The 16,654-nt window shown below is 53.1% G+C and overlaps 1 protein-coding gene and 1 pseudogene across 1 annotated transcript; both read right to left on the bottom strand.

The window, feature by feature from the left end:
* Nucleotides 1-1,264: 1,264 nt before the first annotated feature.
* Nucleotides 1,265-8,338, bottom strand: NR1H2 (nuclear receptor subfamily 1 group H member 2). The gene is made up of 10 exons (XM_055552968.1): nt 7,824-8,338; nt 7,570-7,711; nt 6,925-6,986; nt 6,719-6,841; nt 6,115-6,405; nt 5,764-6,032; nt 5,397-5,576; nt 4,575-4,674; nt 2,078-2,286; nt 1,265-1,824 (listed from the first exon to the last, which is right to left on the bottom strand). The coding sequence occupies exons 3-10, from the start codon at nt 6,965-6,967 to the stop codon at nt 1,678-1,680; spliced, it is 1,362 nt and encodes a 453-aa protein (XP_055408943.1). The 5' UTR covers nt 6,968-6,986; nt 7,570-7,711; nt 7,824-8,338; the 3' UTR covers nt 1,265-1,677.
* Nucleotides 8,339-9,190: 852 nt separating this feature from the next.
* LOC129630693 (aurora kinase C-like) lies at nt 9,191-16,135 on the bottom strand (annotated as a pseudogene).
* Nucleotides 16,136-16,654: the final 519 nt, after the last annotated feature.

Raw genomic sequence — 16,654 nt, 5'->3', positions numbered from 1 at the left:
CCCCTCACGGCCTGGCGCAGGAGAAGAAATTAGGAGAACTCCACTGCCTTTCCTTTGAACTCATCTAGGCCTCTTTTGAGGCCTTGCCTCAATTCCTACTCATCTCCCACATTGTCCCAAGTATTCTTGCCTGGAGAATCCCAGGAACGGAGGAACCTGGTGGGCTGCTGTCTATGGGGTCTCACAGAGTCGTATACGACTGAAGCAACTTAGCAGCAGCAGCAGCAGCCAATGCCCTCCAAGTCCATCCATGTTGCTGCAGATAGCAAAATTTCACTCTTTCATGACTGAATAGATTCCCATTCTGTGTGTATGTATGACACCTTCTTCCATTCATCTGTCGATGAACTCTTAGGTCGCTTCCGTATCTTGGCAATTGTAAATAAAATTGCTACGAACATTGAGGTGCATGTATCCTTTCAAATTTAGTGTTTGGGGTTTTTTGAATATATATCCAGGGGTGGGATTGCTGAGTCCTGTGACAGAGTTCTAGTTTTAGCTTTTTCTATTTGACCCCAACGAATGGCATGTGGGATCTTAGTTCCCCAGCCAGGCACTGAATCCAGGTCCTCAGAGTCCTAACCACTGGACTGCCAAGGAATTCCTCTAGTTTTAGTGTTTTGAGAAACTGCCATACTGTTTTCCATGGTGGCTGCAAAAAGAGACTTTATCGTGTTCACAGATGTTTCCACTGCCTAAGAGTGTATTTGGCACAGAGTAAATGCTCCATGGGGCTTCCCTGGTGGCTCATATGGTAAAGAATCTGCCTGCAATGCGGGAGACCTGGGTTCGATCCCCGGGTTAGGAAGATCCCCTGGAGGAGAGCATGGCAGCCCATGCCAGTATTCCTGCCTGGAGAATCCCCATGGACAGAGGAGCCTGGCGGGCTACAGTCCATGAGGTCACAGAGTTGGACACGACTCAGCGACTAACCACAGCACAGCACAAATGCTCCATACGTATCTGTTGAATGAATAACATCTGTGTCCTGAGAATGGCCAGCACAGTGCCTGGCCCACAAAGCAGCCTCAGCCAATACTTGCTGATTGAATGAAACCCCCATGCCCTCCTCCACTTAAATCCTCCCTGACCTTCAGGAGCAGGCTCCAACCACCAGATGACCCTGAGGTTGTCAGGGCCTCTCCTGGGCCCCCCGAGCGCCTAGTCATATCACCCTGAACCCTCCCTAGTCCAGCACCTTCGTTTGGTGTCCACGAAGACCCTGGCAGCCCATTCCTACCTCAGACTCATTCTGAATCAGAGCAAGTTTCTAGTCATACTTTATTTTCCTGTTTTTGTTTTTGTTTTTTAGTTTTTATTAAATAAAAGGAGCAGAGTGGGGAGCCTGTGGTCTCTCGGGCTGTGGGAGAGCCACAGACCCTCCCTCTGTTCAAGGTGCACTGCATGGTAGGCTTGAGGTGTAAGCTGGGCGGGGAGGGCAGCTGGGAGTGCTGGGAGAGGTCAGAGGTCAGGGCCCATGACCCCCTCCAGCCCTCCCAGGAAGACTCAGTGGGCAGGCAAGGAGGCTCCTGGATCCCGACTGGGGCTCATCCTGAGGACTGGCGGGGGGCCAAGGCTTTAGCTGCAAGCCACAGGGCAGGAGCCCAGACCTGGCCCAGTCCCTTCCTACCCCAGTGTCCAGTCATTGGGGGTGTGCAGGGCGGTGGGGCAGGCCCCTCACTCGTGCACGTCCCAGATCTCAGACAGCAAAGGTGGCAGCTTCTTGTCCTGGAGCCGCAGGGCGAAGACCTGCTCCGAGTGCACGGAGCTGAGCGTGCGCAGGCTCACAAGCTTCATCAGCATGCGGGGGAAGCGCAGCTGGTCCTGCAAGGAGACAGGAGGGGGTGGGTGCGGGGCGGCCCACCTGGCCCAGCAGGAGGGCCCCCTGACCCCAGAGAGGCAGTGTGGGGCCCCTGGGCGTGGACTTGGCCTGACTCCTTGATGAGGGGACAGGGGCCTCGAGGACTGGCTGCTGAGAGGACACTGATCAGAACTCAGCTGCTGGGGCAAGCCAGGGACGTAGGCAGCCGACCCTACATGGGTCTAGGTTTCCTCGGGATTGTCTGGGCTCCGGTACCTGTGGCCTCTTGATGCGGGTGTAAGACAACAGTGCGTCCACGTAGGGCTGCTGCAGGGCCTCCACCCGGCTGGGCTCCTGCACGTTGGGCCGGTCGGCTGAGAAGATGTTGATGGCAATGAGCAGGGCATACTCGGCGTCGTCCAGGCCCAGTCGCCTCATGGCCCGCGAGAACTCGAAGATGGGGTTGATGAATTCCACCTGCAGGCCTGCGGAGGCAGGAGACGGGCTCTGATGAACACTCTGACCCTAAAACTGGCCCCCATGCCTGGCTACTGGCATTGCCCACCGTCAGCAGAGTGAGGGAAACAGCAGCAGGTAGAGCGTGCTGGTCACCCTGTAACCCCACTGCCTATCAAGGGCTTGGCACGTCGTGGGTATGCCGTATGTCTCGCCTGAATGAAGCAATGAGTAATAAGTGTGAACATTTATTCAGAAGTTTTTACCACCCCGTCACCCCCTTCACTTTCTTCCTGGCCTTCCTGGTACCTCTCCTCTGGAAAAGGAAAGATGTTTAATCCCAGGTCACCTTACATCACCCCGAGGTGGCATCCCCTGCTCTCGCCTTGAAGCTGAACTCATTTCCAGGTGTGACTCATTCATTCATCAAACTTGATTGAGCACCCACTGCACGTCAGGTCCCGGGCAGAGACATTTGTGAGCCAAAGCCCCCTGCTCTAGTCGCACTTGCATTTGGGGCTTGAAGGGATACATAATAGACAAGTCTGCAAGTACGCCATCCACCCTGTGAGATGATTCTAGTTCTGTGGATGGAGGTAACGCAGGGGAGGGTAACAGGGAGAGAATCACGTCCATTCTTAGACATGAGGGTCACCGCAAGGGGAGTATTGGAAGGCCTCCCAAGTTGCAGGGTGTCCAACACCAAAGAGGGGAGGGAGGGAGTTACCAGGCTGTGCGAGTGTTCCAGGGAGTGTGCTCCCAGTCTGTTTTGCCTGGGACTAGGCTTCCTAGGCCCTGGGACTTTGAGTATTAAAGCTCAGGAGACTTGCCTCGTGGCAGAGTGGGTAAGAATCCACATGCCAATGCAGGGGACACAGGTTTGATCCCTGGTCCAGGAAGATACCACATGCTGCAGGGCAACTAAACCCATGCACTGCGACTACTGAGCCCAACTGCCTGGAGCCCGTGACACACGCAACGAGAAGCCCGCGCACAGCAACTAGAGAGAGCTCACACAAAGCAACAAAGACCCAACGCAGCTAAAAACTAATTAATTTTTAAAAAAATAAGAAAAGCTTGGAAGGTCCCATGCAAACTAGGACAAGATGGGTCAACCCAGTTCTGGAAAGAGGGACCAGCAAACAGAAGCTGTGAGGCGACAGCACATTTGGTGGGTTCAAACAACAGGGAAGCCAGTGTGGCTGGAGGAGGGTGAGGGGAGGACAGGAGATGAGGGCAGGGAGGAATGAGGCCACACCCTGCAGGGCCTGCGAGCCAGGTGAGAACTCTGGCTTTTCTCCCAGTGTGATGGGAGCCATGGATGGTGCTGAGCACAGAAGGGACGTGAGCTAACGTGGTTGTTAACTGGATCCTTCCAGTGACTATGTGAACAAACCCACCAGGCTGGGGTGGAGGTAGAAGCCCAGCAAGGGGCCCTGCAATGTTCCCGGAAGGGCCAACTGAGGCCTGGACTGTGGCAGTGGCAGAGGAGGGGCGGCAGGAGGAGCCAGCCTCCGCTCCAGCCCCATCTCACTGTGCTCCAGCTGCCCGGACCTCCTTGTCGCTCCTTAAAACCACCCACTCTTCCCCACCCCAGGACCTCTGCACATGCTGAGACCCCTGCCAGAAACACTCTCCCAACCCCTAGTGCTCCCCTGCCAAGCTTATACTCAAAGGGTTACTGGGACTGCCCTGGGTATTGGGAGAGCCAGGAAATAAGAGGAAGGAAAGATGGAGTGAGGAGCAGGTCCAGGAGTACAGAGAAGTGCCCCATGGAGAGATGACGGGAGAAAGCAGGACTCTCTGAGAACGCTCAGAGGCTGAGAGAGTGAGGCCCTGCACTTGCATTCCCTGGTAACTAACACTACTCCCCACCTCCCTTTTCCTCTGGTCCCACTGAGCCACACAATCTCCAGAACCCCATCGCCTCGGTTACATCCCTAGGGAAGTGCTCTTGGAGGGTAGGGACCAGGGCTGCCCTGTACAGCTGGGGAGGTTGTGCATTTCCCAATGGACTGAGATCTAGCCTCTGTCACATGAGACCAGGACTGGGGAGGAAAAGAGTGTCTTTCCTTAATTCCTACCAAGATGCTCTATATGACAGCACACACCCCTCTGTCGCACCCTGCACCATGTCCCCCCTGTGCAGAGTCAGGGCTCAATAACCTCACTGTGCTCTTAGCTCTCACTGTGAGGTGGGTGGGCTCAGCCCTCACCCTAGTTGGGAGGTGAAGAGATGGAAGCTCAGACAGGGATGTGAGGCCCTGGGTCTCCTGGCCAGCAGGGACCCCACTGCCCACACTGCACTTGGCCGTACCCGCGCGGTGGAAGTCATCCTTGCTGTAGGTAAAGTCCTTTAGGAAGGTGATGCACTCAGTCTCATGGTTGTAGCGTCTGGCCGTCTCCAGCAGCATGATCTGAGGGCAGCGGAGGGACAGGAGTGAGGAGCAGATGTCCAGGAGTACAGAGAAGTGCCCCGTGGAGAGATGACGGGAGAAAGCAGAAACCCTGTGGCCCCTCAGCCACTGTCCTTCCTCTGCTGGCCTGAATGGGGGGGGGGGCCCGATCTTGCTGGGATCATCCCCTGCCTGTCCCCACCCCGCCCCATCATCTCTCAGCCACAGGGCTGCAGCCAGCACGCTGGACACTCCAAGCTCTCTCCCTTCCCCAGGTTTGGCACCCCCGGCCTTCTCCACTCAGGACACTCTCCCCAGGTGCTTATGGGGCACAGGGCAGAGCTTTCTTTCAGTCTGCTCCGTTCGCCACCACGCCCCCAGCACTTGGAATAGGGCCTAGCATACACTAGACACTCAGCACTTACTCATTACCACGATTTTGGTTCAAACATCAACTCCCTGAACAAGCCTTGTCAGCATGTTCCCTGAAGTGTGGCCATCCAGCCCAACCCTCAATTATTCTCCATCTCAGGCCCTGTTTCCTTTCTCTCCTCACCTCACAGGAGACTCTGATGACTTATTTAGCATTTGAGAGTTCTCCTGGAGAATACCACCCCCACTAGGACAAGGCCTAGAGTCTGCTTTGTCCCTATGCTCCTAACATCTCTTCTGGGGTTTATCTCAGGACTTCTTCTAGAGCAGGATGGAACGGCCTCCCCGAGGCTGGGCAGGCTGTCCGTTACCTCGATGGTAGAGGCCTTCAGGAGGGCGATCTGGTCTTCACGACCCAGCTGCAGGAAGCCAGGCACCTGCTTGGCGAAGTCCACGATCTCCTGCACGGAGATGATGGCCAGCTCCGTGAAGTGGGCGAAACGCTGCTGGCGAGCATCACGGGACTGCGGGTCTGCACCCAAGGGCCAGGGCTGGGGACACGGGGGGTGGGAGGAGCAGGCAGGTTACTATCAGGACGTCTCCCATGAGCCCAAGGCTACCCCGTCTCAAAGCGCCTGTTCTCTGGAGCCTCATTCTCTCCCTGTGCCCTGGACTGTGGCCCTGTAAACTTGAGCACGCTGGGTGCATTGTCCCTCGAGGCTGTGGAAGGGGCCGTACCGTGACTTTGGGCTGGTCAGAGAAGGAACGTTTATTGCACTGCAGCTGGGCCGCCACCAACTGCTGGATCATTAGTTCCTGAGCGGCTGTTAACTGGACACCTTCACCTTCTCCGGAGCCCTGGCCACCCCCGTCGGACCCTCCAGGGGAGGCCCCAGGCCCAGAGGCTGGGCTGCTGCTGCTGACTCCCGGCCCTGTGGGCGACGACTGCTGCTGCTGCTGCTGCTTCCGAATCTTCTTCTTCCGGATCTGTTCTTTGGAGAGGACGCCTGGTGGGGACACACAGGCCTCAGCAGAGGCCCCAGGGCTGGGCAGGGGCCGGCCTGGCCCTACTCCCTCCCCAGGACTCACACTGCTCCCGCATCCCTGCCTCCTTGCATTTCCGCAGCCGGCATTGCTGGCACTTGCGCCGCATGAACGCGTCCATCTGGCAGGTGCCACCGCCCCGGCAGGCATAGCGCCCGGCCCCGCCTCGGATCACACTTCGTCGGAAGAAGCCCTTGCAGCCTTCACAGCTGAGCACGTTGTAGTGGAAGCCGGAGGCTGTGTCCCCGCACACTTGGCACAGCTCATCGCCCAGCATCTTTGGAGCTGGGCCCTTCTTTCGCTTGCGCTCCGGCTCCTCTGCTGTGTCTAGGATGACTGGCGTGGGTGGACAGAAGCCATGAGACAGAACCACAGGGATAAACAGCAGCCAGAGGGACAGGTCCATGAGAGATCAGAGGCAACAAATCAGAGTTGGAGGGGGACCCACAGAGATGGTGATTCGGAGGGAAAGATGTGTGTGTCAGTGAATCCCAAAGAATGGGTCAAAATAAGAGGTACCAAGAACAGAAAAAAAAAGTCAGCAAGACGCTGGGGCTGGCCATCCCCATTTCTGATCTTTCTCTCCTTCTAGATTCCTCTCTGAGCCTCCGTATCAACTCCCAACCCATGTCCCTGGACCCTGTCTCACCCACAACGGAGGCTGAGTCGGCCCCATCAGCGCTTGGGACATCAGGATCCGCCCCTCCAGGACATGGTTCAGGACCATCCTCCTTTCCCCCAGGTGAAGAAGAGGGGGTGCTGGGGCCATTTCCTGGGAGAGGGAGACACAATGAGTTTCGGCTGACAATAACCTGATGGGAGAATAGCTGTGTTGGGGAAGGGGGGGTCACTCACCAGCCAAGGGGGTGTCCACGGAATTCGTGGTGGGGGTGGACATGGTGGGGTCACGGAGCAGCCTGCAGATACAGGGGGGCGGAGAGCCTTGTGGGACCAGGGAGGGTCAGAGTAGGCCAGCCATAGGTCTTAATAAGGGGACCTCTCTTTCCTCCATCTCTCACACTCTTCCCCTACTTCGTGCAGACCCCACCCCCAGTCTCTGCCAGCCTACAAACCCTCCTATCCAGTTCTAATAGGGCCCGCCCCCTTTCTGCTCCAGGACAGCCTTCGGCTGGGTCTCAAGCCCCGCCCTCCCCTAGTGTCAGCCCCCATCTTTTAGGCTCCATCCACTCCAGACCTCGCCCACCGGATTTTTCCAGACACTATCCCTTCGGCTTCGAGGGCTCCGCCCTCACTTCCTCTTTCCCCTCCAGTTTCACCCCACCTCCGCCGAGGAAGCACCCCCATCTCTCCTTCGGACCCCAGCTCCGTCCATAATGCTCCGCCCACATTATTTCCTTCTAGACCCGCCCCATCTGCGCCCATCTCGGCCCCCCGACCTCCTCCCATCATGCTCCGCCCACATCTTTTCCTCCCAGGCCCCGCCCCATCTGCGCCCATCAAGGCACCCCGACCTCCTCCCAACATGCCCCGCCCTCACACCTCTCTCCAGGTCCCGCCCCTCTCCGAACAGCAGTGGGGGGCGGGGCTCATGGCTGCGCGCGAGGGTCTCGTGGGCGGCCTCTCTTGGGGGGGGGGGTCCCCTACTCCCGTTGCCTTGGAAACAGCCGGGAGTTGGCGCGAACTAGGAGGGGAGAGGGTGGAAGGAGAGAAGGGGGCTGAGCCAAGCAGCGCGGGGAACGCCGGGAAGCCCCAGGCCCAGGGCTCCTCCCGCGTCGCCCCACACTTGAGTGCACCTGCTTCCGTCCCCTTGCTCTGCCTTCTTTTCCTTCTTCTCCGTAGCCCCTGGCACGCCGCCGCGACTGAGTTCCCCTCAAAAGTAACTTCGCCACTTCTTCCGGCAACCCCACTGTGCGTCACTTCCGGGAGTGGGCGGGTAGTCGGAGTGACGAAATTCCGGTTCGTCCAGGGATGGCCTAATGGGCCGCCCCGCGTCGAAGTCGTGGACCCACCGGAAGTTTGAGTTTCCGGGTAACTAGGATGAGGGCGGGCTTAAGAGTTCCTGACCCATTCAGTCAAATGTTGGGCAGTAGGGAGGCGTGAAAGTCAAAGTCGTTCAGTCGTGCGTGTCCCCACTCTTTGCGACCCCATGGACTGCAGCTCACCAGGCTCCTCTGTCCATGCAATTCTCCAGGCCAGAATACTAGAGTAGATACTCGTTTTCTTCTCCAGGGGATCTTCCCAGCCCAGGGATTGAACCCAGGTCTCACGCGTTGCAGGCGGATTCTTTACCGTCTGAGCCACCAGGGCGGCGTGGTGAGTCCCAAATCTTCCCGCCCCGCCCTGCGTGGCCTTAAACTCTGCCTTATATGTCTCTCGCTCGAGGGCCAAAGGTTTACTCGGCATCACCTCCCCAGCTGCGGCTCCTTTAGGCGCACGGCTGATTAAAAGCATATTTGTCGTTTTTAAGTTGTGTTAAGTTTTCTGATTTTGGAGGAGAGCTGCTTACTGGTTTCAAATAAGTGAAATTACCAACCTAGACCTAGTAAAAGCATATTTTAAAAATAATTTGGTGGGACTTCTCCGGTGGTCCAGTGGCTAGGATTCCAGGCTCCTAGTTCAGGGGGCCTGGGTTCGATCCCTTCTAGGGGAACCTGCTCCCATACGCCACTAAGGCACAATGCCGCCAAATAAATATATTAAAAATACATCCAACTTGCAATGCAGGGAATGAGGGTCCCATCCCTGGTCAGGGAACTAGGATCCCAGTGCAGGGGGCGGGGGCAGGAGATACTAAGCCCACGTGTTCCAGAGCCTTCCTGCCACCACAGAGCCAACGCCTGACGGAAAGATCCAGCATGATGTAATGAAGATCTCAACTGAGACCCAACGCAGTCAAATAAATACTTTTTTTTTTTTAGAAAGAGACCTGGTACAAGATGATTCAGCTTTGGATTTCCCTGGTGGCATGGTGGATAAGAATCTGCCTGCCAGTGCAAGGCACACCGGTTCTATCCTTGGTCTGGGAAGATTCTATGCAGAGGACCAACTAAGCTCATGGGCCACAACTACTGAAGCCAGCACACCACATCAAGTGTAGCCCCTGCTCGTGGAAACTAGGGAAAGCCCATCCTAAGCAACAATGACCCAGCATAGCCAAAAATAAATAAAATTATTTGGCCTTTATTAATGGTAAAAGTCGCTCAGTCATGTCCGACTCTTTGCGATCCCATGGACTATACAGTCCGTGGAATGCTCCAGGTCAGAATACTGGAGTGAGTAGCCTTTCCCTTCTCTAGGGAATCTTCCCAACCCAGGGATCAAACCCAGGTCTCCCGCATTGCAGGCAGATTCTTTACCAGCTGAGCCACAAGGGAAGCCCTTATTAACTAGCATGATGCATCTTACAAGTGAAGAAACAAAAGACAGATGAGATACCAGAGCCAGGGTGTTCCACAAGCAATCACAAAAGAATAGGGGTGGACAGGGCTAAGGAAGCCATTTGAGCAGCTGGGGGCAGCACCCTCCAAGAGTGAGTCCAGACCCACAGGTGCTTCAAGACCTGGGCCAAGGGCAGCCGCTCTGAGGGCTGGTATCTGAGAAGCCTGGAGATCAGGTCCCAAGCCCCCAAAGGTATTGATGCAGGAAATCTTACATCTACCTGATGAAGCCAGAGAAGAAAGAGAAGTATGGTTAGTTTCCTTGGTCCATTCAAGGCACTGGGCGGGATCATAGTAAACCACCTTTGTGTGTGCCCCAGGCTCCCAGCCGCCCCTTACCCCCAGCTCCTGCGTGAATGCCCAGAGTGTGGCCATCCCACCTTGAGGATGCGTCTGTAGATCTCACTATGGGAGGCGCTCTCAAAGGGTGGATTTCCCACCAGCAGCTCGTAGCAGAGCACCCCTAGGCACCATAGATCTACCTTCTCGTTGTATATTCTCCCCTCAATCATTTCTGGGGGCAAGTAGTCCAGCGTCCCACACATCGTCTTTCTCCTAGAGAAAGGAACATTAAGCGGAGACTCAGTAGAAGGGACACGGTCCTTCCCCAGCATCCAGTCCTGGGCAATCCCCTCTCAAGCACAGGAACTTGGAAACACAAAGTTTTCATATGAATTAAGGTTGAGAAGGCAAGTCCTGGGACCAACAATCCCATATTCTGAGATTCTTCCTACAATTATTTAGCTCATGATCCAGGAAGTTTTGGAACAAACTGATGGTCCACCAAGAGGGACCAAGTAAATTAATTACAGTTTACTGATAGAGTAAAATTCCCGGAATTATGGCACAATCATTCTTAATGTACTTACATGGAAACTTACTGGTAAAATTTTATGTAAACATTAAAAAATAGAAGATATAGTCGAACCACGTTCTTTCAGTCTACAAATACTTGTTAAAATATGCATTTCAAAAGGCAGCATTGAAATACAAACCCAGGTTTGTAGCTGGGTCTTACATGTGAAATGAATTAAATTGGATCATTCTTAACTGGCACCCAGGGTGCCACCATCTGTCCTACCTTAGGGAGTGTGCACAGACCAGCCAAAGTCTGCCATCTTCACCTCACCCATGAGCCCCAGCAGCAGGTTCTCTGGCTTCATATCCATGTGAATCACCTTCTTTTCATGGCAGTAGGTCAGAGCATCTGCCAACTCCTCCATTACCTGTGTGAGCAAAGAAAAAGCAGACTGGAAATGAAGCCGGCCATGGGGTGATGACGGCTGTCATTCCCACCCAGAGGCCCTCCAAAAATCCTGGGCTTTCTAAGTCAGTTTCATTCATTTATTCAGTGAATTCCCCCACAGCCTTTCATGTTTCTTTCCACAAGGTAATGCAGTTAGATTCCGTTGCTTACAACCAAAGAACGCAAACTTATACACGCTACTTATTAACATCCTGGGGGTAATTATTCAGTTCAGTTGCTCAGTCGTGTCCGACTCTTTGCAACCCCATGGACTGCAGCATGCCAGGCCTCCCTGTCCATCGCCAACTCTCAGTGTTTACTCAAATTGAGTCAGTGATGCCATAGGGTATCCAAAAGTAAAACTGTCGGATATAAGAGTCGCTATGTAAAATTGATAGAAAAAAGCAATTCAGGACTTCCCTGGTGGGTCCAGTGGTAAAGAATCCACCTGCCAATGCAGGGGACACAGTTTCGAGTCCTCATCCAGGAAGATTCCACATGCCACAGGGCAACTAATCCAGGGCGCCACAGCTGCTGAGCCTACGCACCCTAGAGCCCATGCTTCACAAGAGAAGCCACTGCAATGAGAAGCTGGTACAAGTAAAGTCCCACATGGCAACAAAGACCCTGCACAGCCATAAATCAATTCATTAATTCATAAAAGTTGTTTTTTTTTTCAAAGGAAGCAATCTGAACCCTCATGAAAGCCATATGCAGTGACCCCCATCAGCCCATAGGAAACTCATGAACCCTAGCCCTCAGCCTCCTCTGCCTCACCATGGCTGTACGCGGTTCATCAAACGCATGGCTGTTTTGTAGCTCCTTGTAGAGCTCACCCCTTGGAGCATATTCTAGAATCAGGTACACCCGGTGCGCATCATGGAAGTAGTTGTACAGGCGCAGGATATTGTGGTGTCTGGGGGACAAAAGGAGGAAGGGTCAAGACTCCTCCCTGAGGCCCAATTCATGATGCTATTACAAGTGACTGGTCAAAGGGGCAATTTGTGCTGGGGCCAGGAGAGTAATAGCTCCATTTGGAAGTCTGTGAGGGGAAAAACGCACGGGAATCTCATTCATACAGAGGCTGTCCTTACTGTAGGTGCGCCTGGATTTCAATTTCCCTGCGCAGCTGATGTTCCAGTCCTTCCTTATCTATCTAGGACTTGAAGAGGACTTTCAGGGCCACAATGAAATGGCGAGCCAGGTACACATTCCCAAATTTTCCCTTGCCGAGAGGACGCCGGATTTCAAAATCATCAATTGTGAAACGCCGCCTGAGAGGAGAGAAAGAAAAAAGCCTCAATTTAGGAGGTGGGTGGAGAGTCGGGGATCCTTCATGCTCGCCTGTGTTCTTAGGTTTTGCCTCCCCGGACCCCTTTTCCTTCTCAAGGGCCCAGCCCGGGTGTCTGGTCAACAACTGTCAGTCCCGTGAGGCAACACTTGACACTTGCAGCTTGCTTTTCATCTCCGGGTCCCACTTCCCTTCCTCTTCCAGATTCAAACCAAAGGCACTCACACGATAGGGGTGCTGGGCCCCGTTTGACCTGTTGCAGCTACTAAAAAAAAAAACAAAGAAAAGAGAGGTCCATACTGTCTTCTGTGCACGCCCATCCCCAACAGCTGACACCAGACCATTCCTCTAAACCCTCTTTGTCTGGTCCTTTCACCTGCGGGCTGACCCCTGCTCGACTTCCTAGCAGCTTTTCGGTGGCTCTTGACAAGAGATGGTGGCGAGAAGGGCGCCTTCCTGAGCCTGTGGAGCTGGGTATCCAGACAGGAGAACACTCAGGATGAGCTTCTTCCATTCCCGACCTGCTCGCACACAGAGAGGTGCCGTAGCTGAACGGACACCACCTCGAGATTCCATTGGGGAGCATCAGCACACTCTTTATATTAAGTGCTCCAGCCCCATTGGCTGAGTAGGTTGGCTTCCATTGGTTGAAATATCTGAGGCTTAGGCAGCGTACCCAATGGAAGGGGCAGGAATAAAAGCTTCCCCTGCCCCGTGATTTGGGGGCGGGACTGAGGGAGCTGGACCAATGAGAGGACAGGGCGCGGAGACTGGAAGGCTGGCCGCAGGCACAAAGACAGGAGTGGAGAGAGTGGGAGAAAGCGAGGACCGGCTTGGAGAGGCTGTGATGTGAACACGTTAGTCGCTCAGTCGTGTCCAACTCTTTGTGACCCCATGGACTGTAGCCCACCAGGCTTCTCTGTCCCTGGGGATTCTCCAGGCAAGAATACTGGAGTGGATTTCCGTTCCCTTCTCCAGAGGATCTTCCTGACCCAGGGATCGAACCCTTATCTCCTTCATTACAGGCAGATTCTTAACCGTTTGAGCTGCAGGGAAGTCCTTGGAATGTGACTAGACTGAATGAATGAACAAATATATAAATCCCTGAATGCCTAAGGGAACTCAGTGACTGTAATGCAGGTGTGACTGGATATAAATCAACCGCAGGAAGCTGCCAGGGTAGGTTGTGGTGTCAACAAACTGCACAGCCACGTGCAGCCCATCCCGATCCAGCTTGAATGTCCTGTCCTACTCAGGCCTCTCTCCAGGGAAAGTCCTTCTCCATCACTCACATAAGTGAGGGTCACTTATGTCGGGGTGGAGCTCCCCGACGTTTGTGCTTCTGTCCCCTAATATCCAATGGCTTGTGTACTCTCCCCCAATACACCTGCCTCCCCCAGCCCAGGAATGCCCAGGCCATTTGGCCTGGGAGCAAGGACCCACAGCTGCACTCACTCTCTCCTCTCTGGTGTACTTATTACAGTACTGTTGACCCTTGAACAAGAGGGGGTGGGCGCTTGAGGGGCGCTGAACTTCAGCACTATCAGAAATCCACACACAGTGTTACATGCTGCATGCTAAGTCGCTTCAGTCGTATCCGACTCTGTGCGACCCTATGGACAGCAGCCCTTCAGGCTCCACTGTCCACAGGATTCTCCAGGCAAGAATATTGGAGTAGGTTGCCATTTCCTTCTCCCTTACTAGCGTGTGAGATAAGGGAGAAGGAAATGGCAACCTACTCCAGTGTTACAGGGTAGAACTAATTCTGACTCCCTGTTGGATCTGTTTCTTTGACTTTAACCTTTTCTTTGCCTTGCTTTTATTATTATAATCATACATAATAGCCTTCCTCAGGGAAAGCTGCCCTCTCCCGGACTATTAAAGTGCCTTTGTTTAACTCACAGAGATACAATCTGACATAGCCTACCTTTGAATGGCAGAAAAGGAGATATTTAACACATCCCCTCCTGTTTTGCAAGATAAATAGCTTTTCTACTTGACTTCCTCACCTCCTCTACTTCTCTGTTCTATAGAAGAACCTGGCATCCAGACCCCAGATGAAATGGTTATTAGACATTAGTATGCCATGTTCTCGGTCAGCCAGCTTTCCCAATAAAGCCATATTCCTTGTCTCCACACCTGGGACTTATTGGCCTGTCATGTGGCCCGCTGAGCGTGGAAGAATTGATGTTTTTAAACTGTGGAGCTGGAGAAGACTCTTGAGAGTCCCTTGGACAGCAAGGAAATCAAACGGGTCAATTCTAAAGGAAATCAACCCTGAATATTCATCGGAAGGACTAATCCTGAAGCTGAAGCTCTAATACTTTGGCCACCTGATGTGAAGAGTCGACTCATTTGAAAAGACCCTGACACTGAGGGCAGGAGGAAAAGGGGGCAACAGATGATAAGATGGTTGGACAGCATTATCGACTCAATGGACATGAGTCTGAGCAAACTCCAGGAGACTGTTCAGGACAGAGAAGCTTAGTATGCTGGGGTCGCAAAGAGTTGGACATGACTGGGCGACTGAACAACAACACTTTCAGCGCTGTCAAAAATCCACATGTAGGACTTCCCTGGTGGCCCAGTAGTTAAGATTCTGCACTTCTGATGCCAAGCAGGGCCTTTGGGGCTCCCAAGAACAGAGGTCTTTTTGTCTCCCGTTAGTTTTTTTTTTAAGCTGCACTAGGTCTTCGTTGCTGCGTGCAGGCTTTCTCTAGTTGTGGCAAGTGGGAGCTACTCTTCTTGCAGTGCACGAACTTCTCATTACGGTGACCTCTACAGGCTGTAGAGTGTAGGCTCAGTAGCTGTGGCCCACACGTTTAGTTAATCTGCAGTTAATCTGTGGAATCTTCCCAGACCAGGGATCAAACCCATGTCCCCTGAATTGGCAGATTCTTATCCACTGAGCCACCAGGAAAGTCAGTCTCCTATTTCTTAACAGGCAAGACTCCAGCCTCTGTGACCTCTGAGTTCCAAAGGGCAGAACAGTTGCTAATTAAGGGAGGAGCAGCCCTGAAACCACCTGAGGCAAGATTAAAGGGGCCAGTGAGGGTCATCAAGATTAGGAGACTGGACCACCTAAGACCCTGGACACACCCTAGTCTTGTCAGTAGCCCCACCCTGTTGAAACTGCAGGAGAATTCAAGATTGTTCAGTCACTCAGTGGTGTCCTATTCTTTTCGAGTCTCAAGACTCTGTGAGTCTCAAGACTGTTACTTTTTTTTTTTTTACAAAATGTACATATTTATTTATGGCTGTGCTGGGTCTTCATTGCTGCGTTCAGGCTTTCTCTAGTTATGGAGATTGGGAGCTATTCTCTTAATGCGGAGCACAGGCTTAGTTGCCTCATAGCTGTGGGATCTTCCCAAACCAGGGATTGAACCTGCACCGCCTGATTCTTAACCACTGGACCACCAGGGAAGGCTGTTACTGCCTTGATCCTTATCATATCCCCTGGCCTGATTAACCTGTCTATTCACCAGGGCACGGTTCTTGAGGCTCTAGCCTACTGTATTCCCCTGTTGCCTGGCAAATAAATACAGCAACTCTTTCTTTCTGTTCCATAACTCTGTCTCTATTTCTGTTTGGCTTTGGTGCATAGAGAGCCAAGATTTTGGCATCAAGTCCCAGTGTATGGGTTTAAGTCCCAACTGACTTACAAAACTTCACTTTCACTGCTGTGGCCCAGGTTCGACCCCTGTTGGAGAAACTAAGATCCTGCAAGCCGAGCAGTGGGACAAAAAACAAATGAAAAATTCAGAATACTTGAACAGGTAGAAGATGGAAATTATTCCAAAGTCTTTCCCACACGATAATCAGATCTGTATTGTGTGTATATGATCTATATCCAGTGTATATGTATTTTTTTTAATGGTAATACATGCTCCATGCTCTTTTGCAGATTGTTTTCTCCATTTTGGCTTGGGCTTCAAGTTGTGGAATTTCCCATCCCAGGAGGTTTGCCAGTGAAAGGAGGACTAACAGGAATATGGGGGAGGGGAGTGGCTGAATGGGTGTTTCTGCCACTTCCTCAGGGTGTAATGTTGAGCCAAGTTACTCACTGTTGCTGTGCCTCAGTTTCCGCATCTGTAAATTGAGACCAACGAGAGCTGGGTGGTGCACTGTCATTATGAAAATGGGTGGCCTCGTGCCGTGCGGGGCCACCCAAGATGGACGGGTCATGGTGGAGAGTTCTGACAAAAAGTGGTCCACTGGAGAAGGGAATGGCAAACCACTTCAGTATTCTTACCTTGAGGACCCCATGAACAGTCAGTCAGTTCAGTCGCTCAGTAGAGTCCAGCTCCCTGTGACACCATGGACTGCAGCACGCTAGGCCTCCCCATCCATCACCAACTCCCGGGGCTTGCTCAAACTCATGTCCATTGAATCAGTGATGCCATCCAACCATCTCATCCTCTGTCATCCCCTTGTCCTTCTGCCTTCAATCTTTCCCAACATCAGGGTATTTTCCAAGGAGTCAGTTTTTCACATCAGGTGGCCAAAGTATTGGAGCTTCAGCTTCAGCATCAGTCCTTCCAATGAAAATTCGGGACTGATTTCCTTTAGGAATGACTGGTTTGATCTCCTTGCAGTCCAAGGGACTCAAGAGTCTTCTCCAACACTACAGTTCAAAAGCATCAATTCTTT

Source organism: Bubalus kerabau, chromosome 17 (assembly GCF_029407905.1).
Source record: "Bubalus kerabau isolate K-KA32 ecotype Philippines breed swamp buffalo chromosome 17, PCC_UOA_SB_1v2, whole genome shotgun sequence".
NCBI classification, from domain to species: Eukaryota; Metazoa; Chordata; class Mammalia; order Artiodactyla; family Bovidae; genus Bubalus; species Bubalus kerabau.
This window is presented reverse-complemented; position numbering and strand designations above follow the sequence as displayed.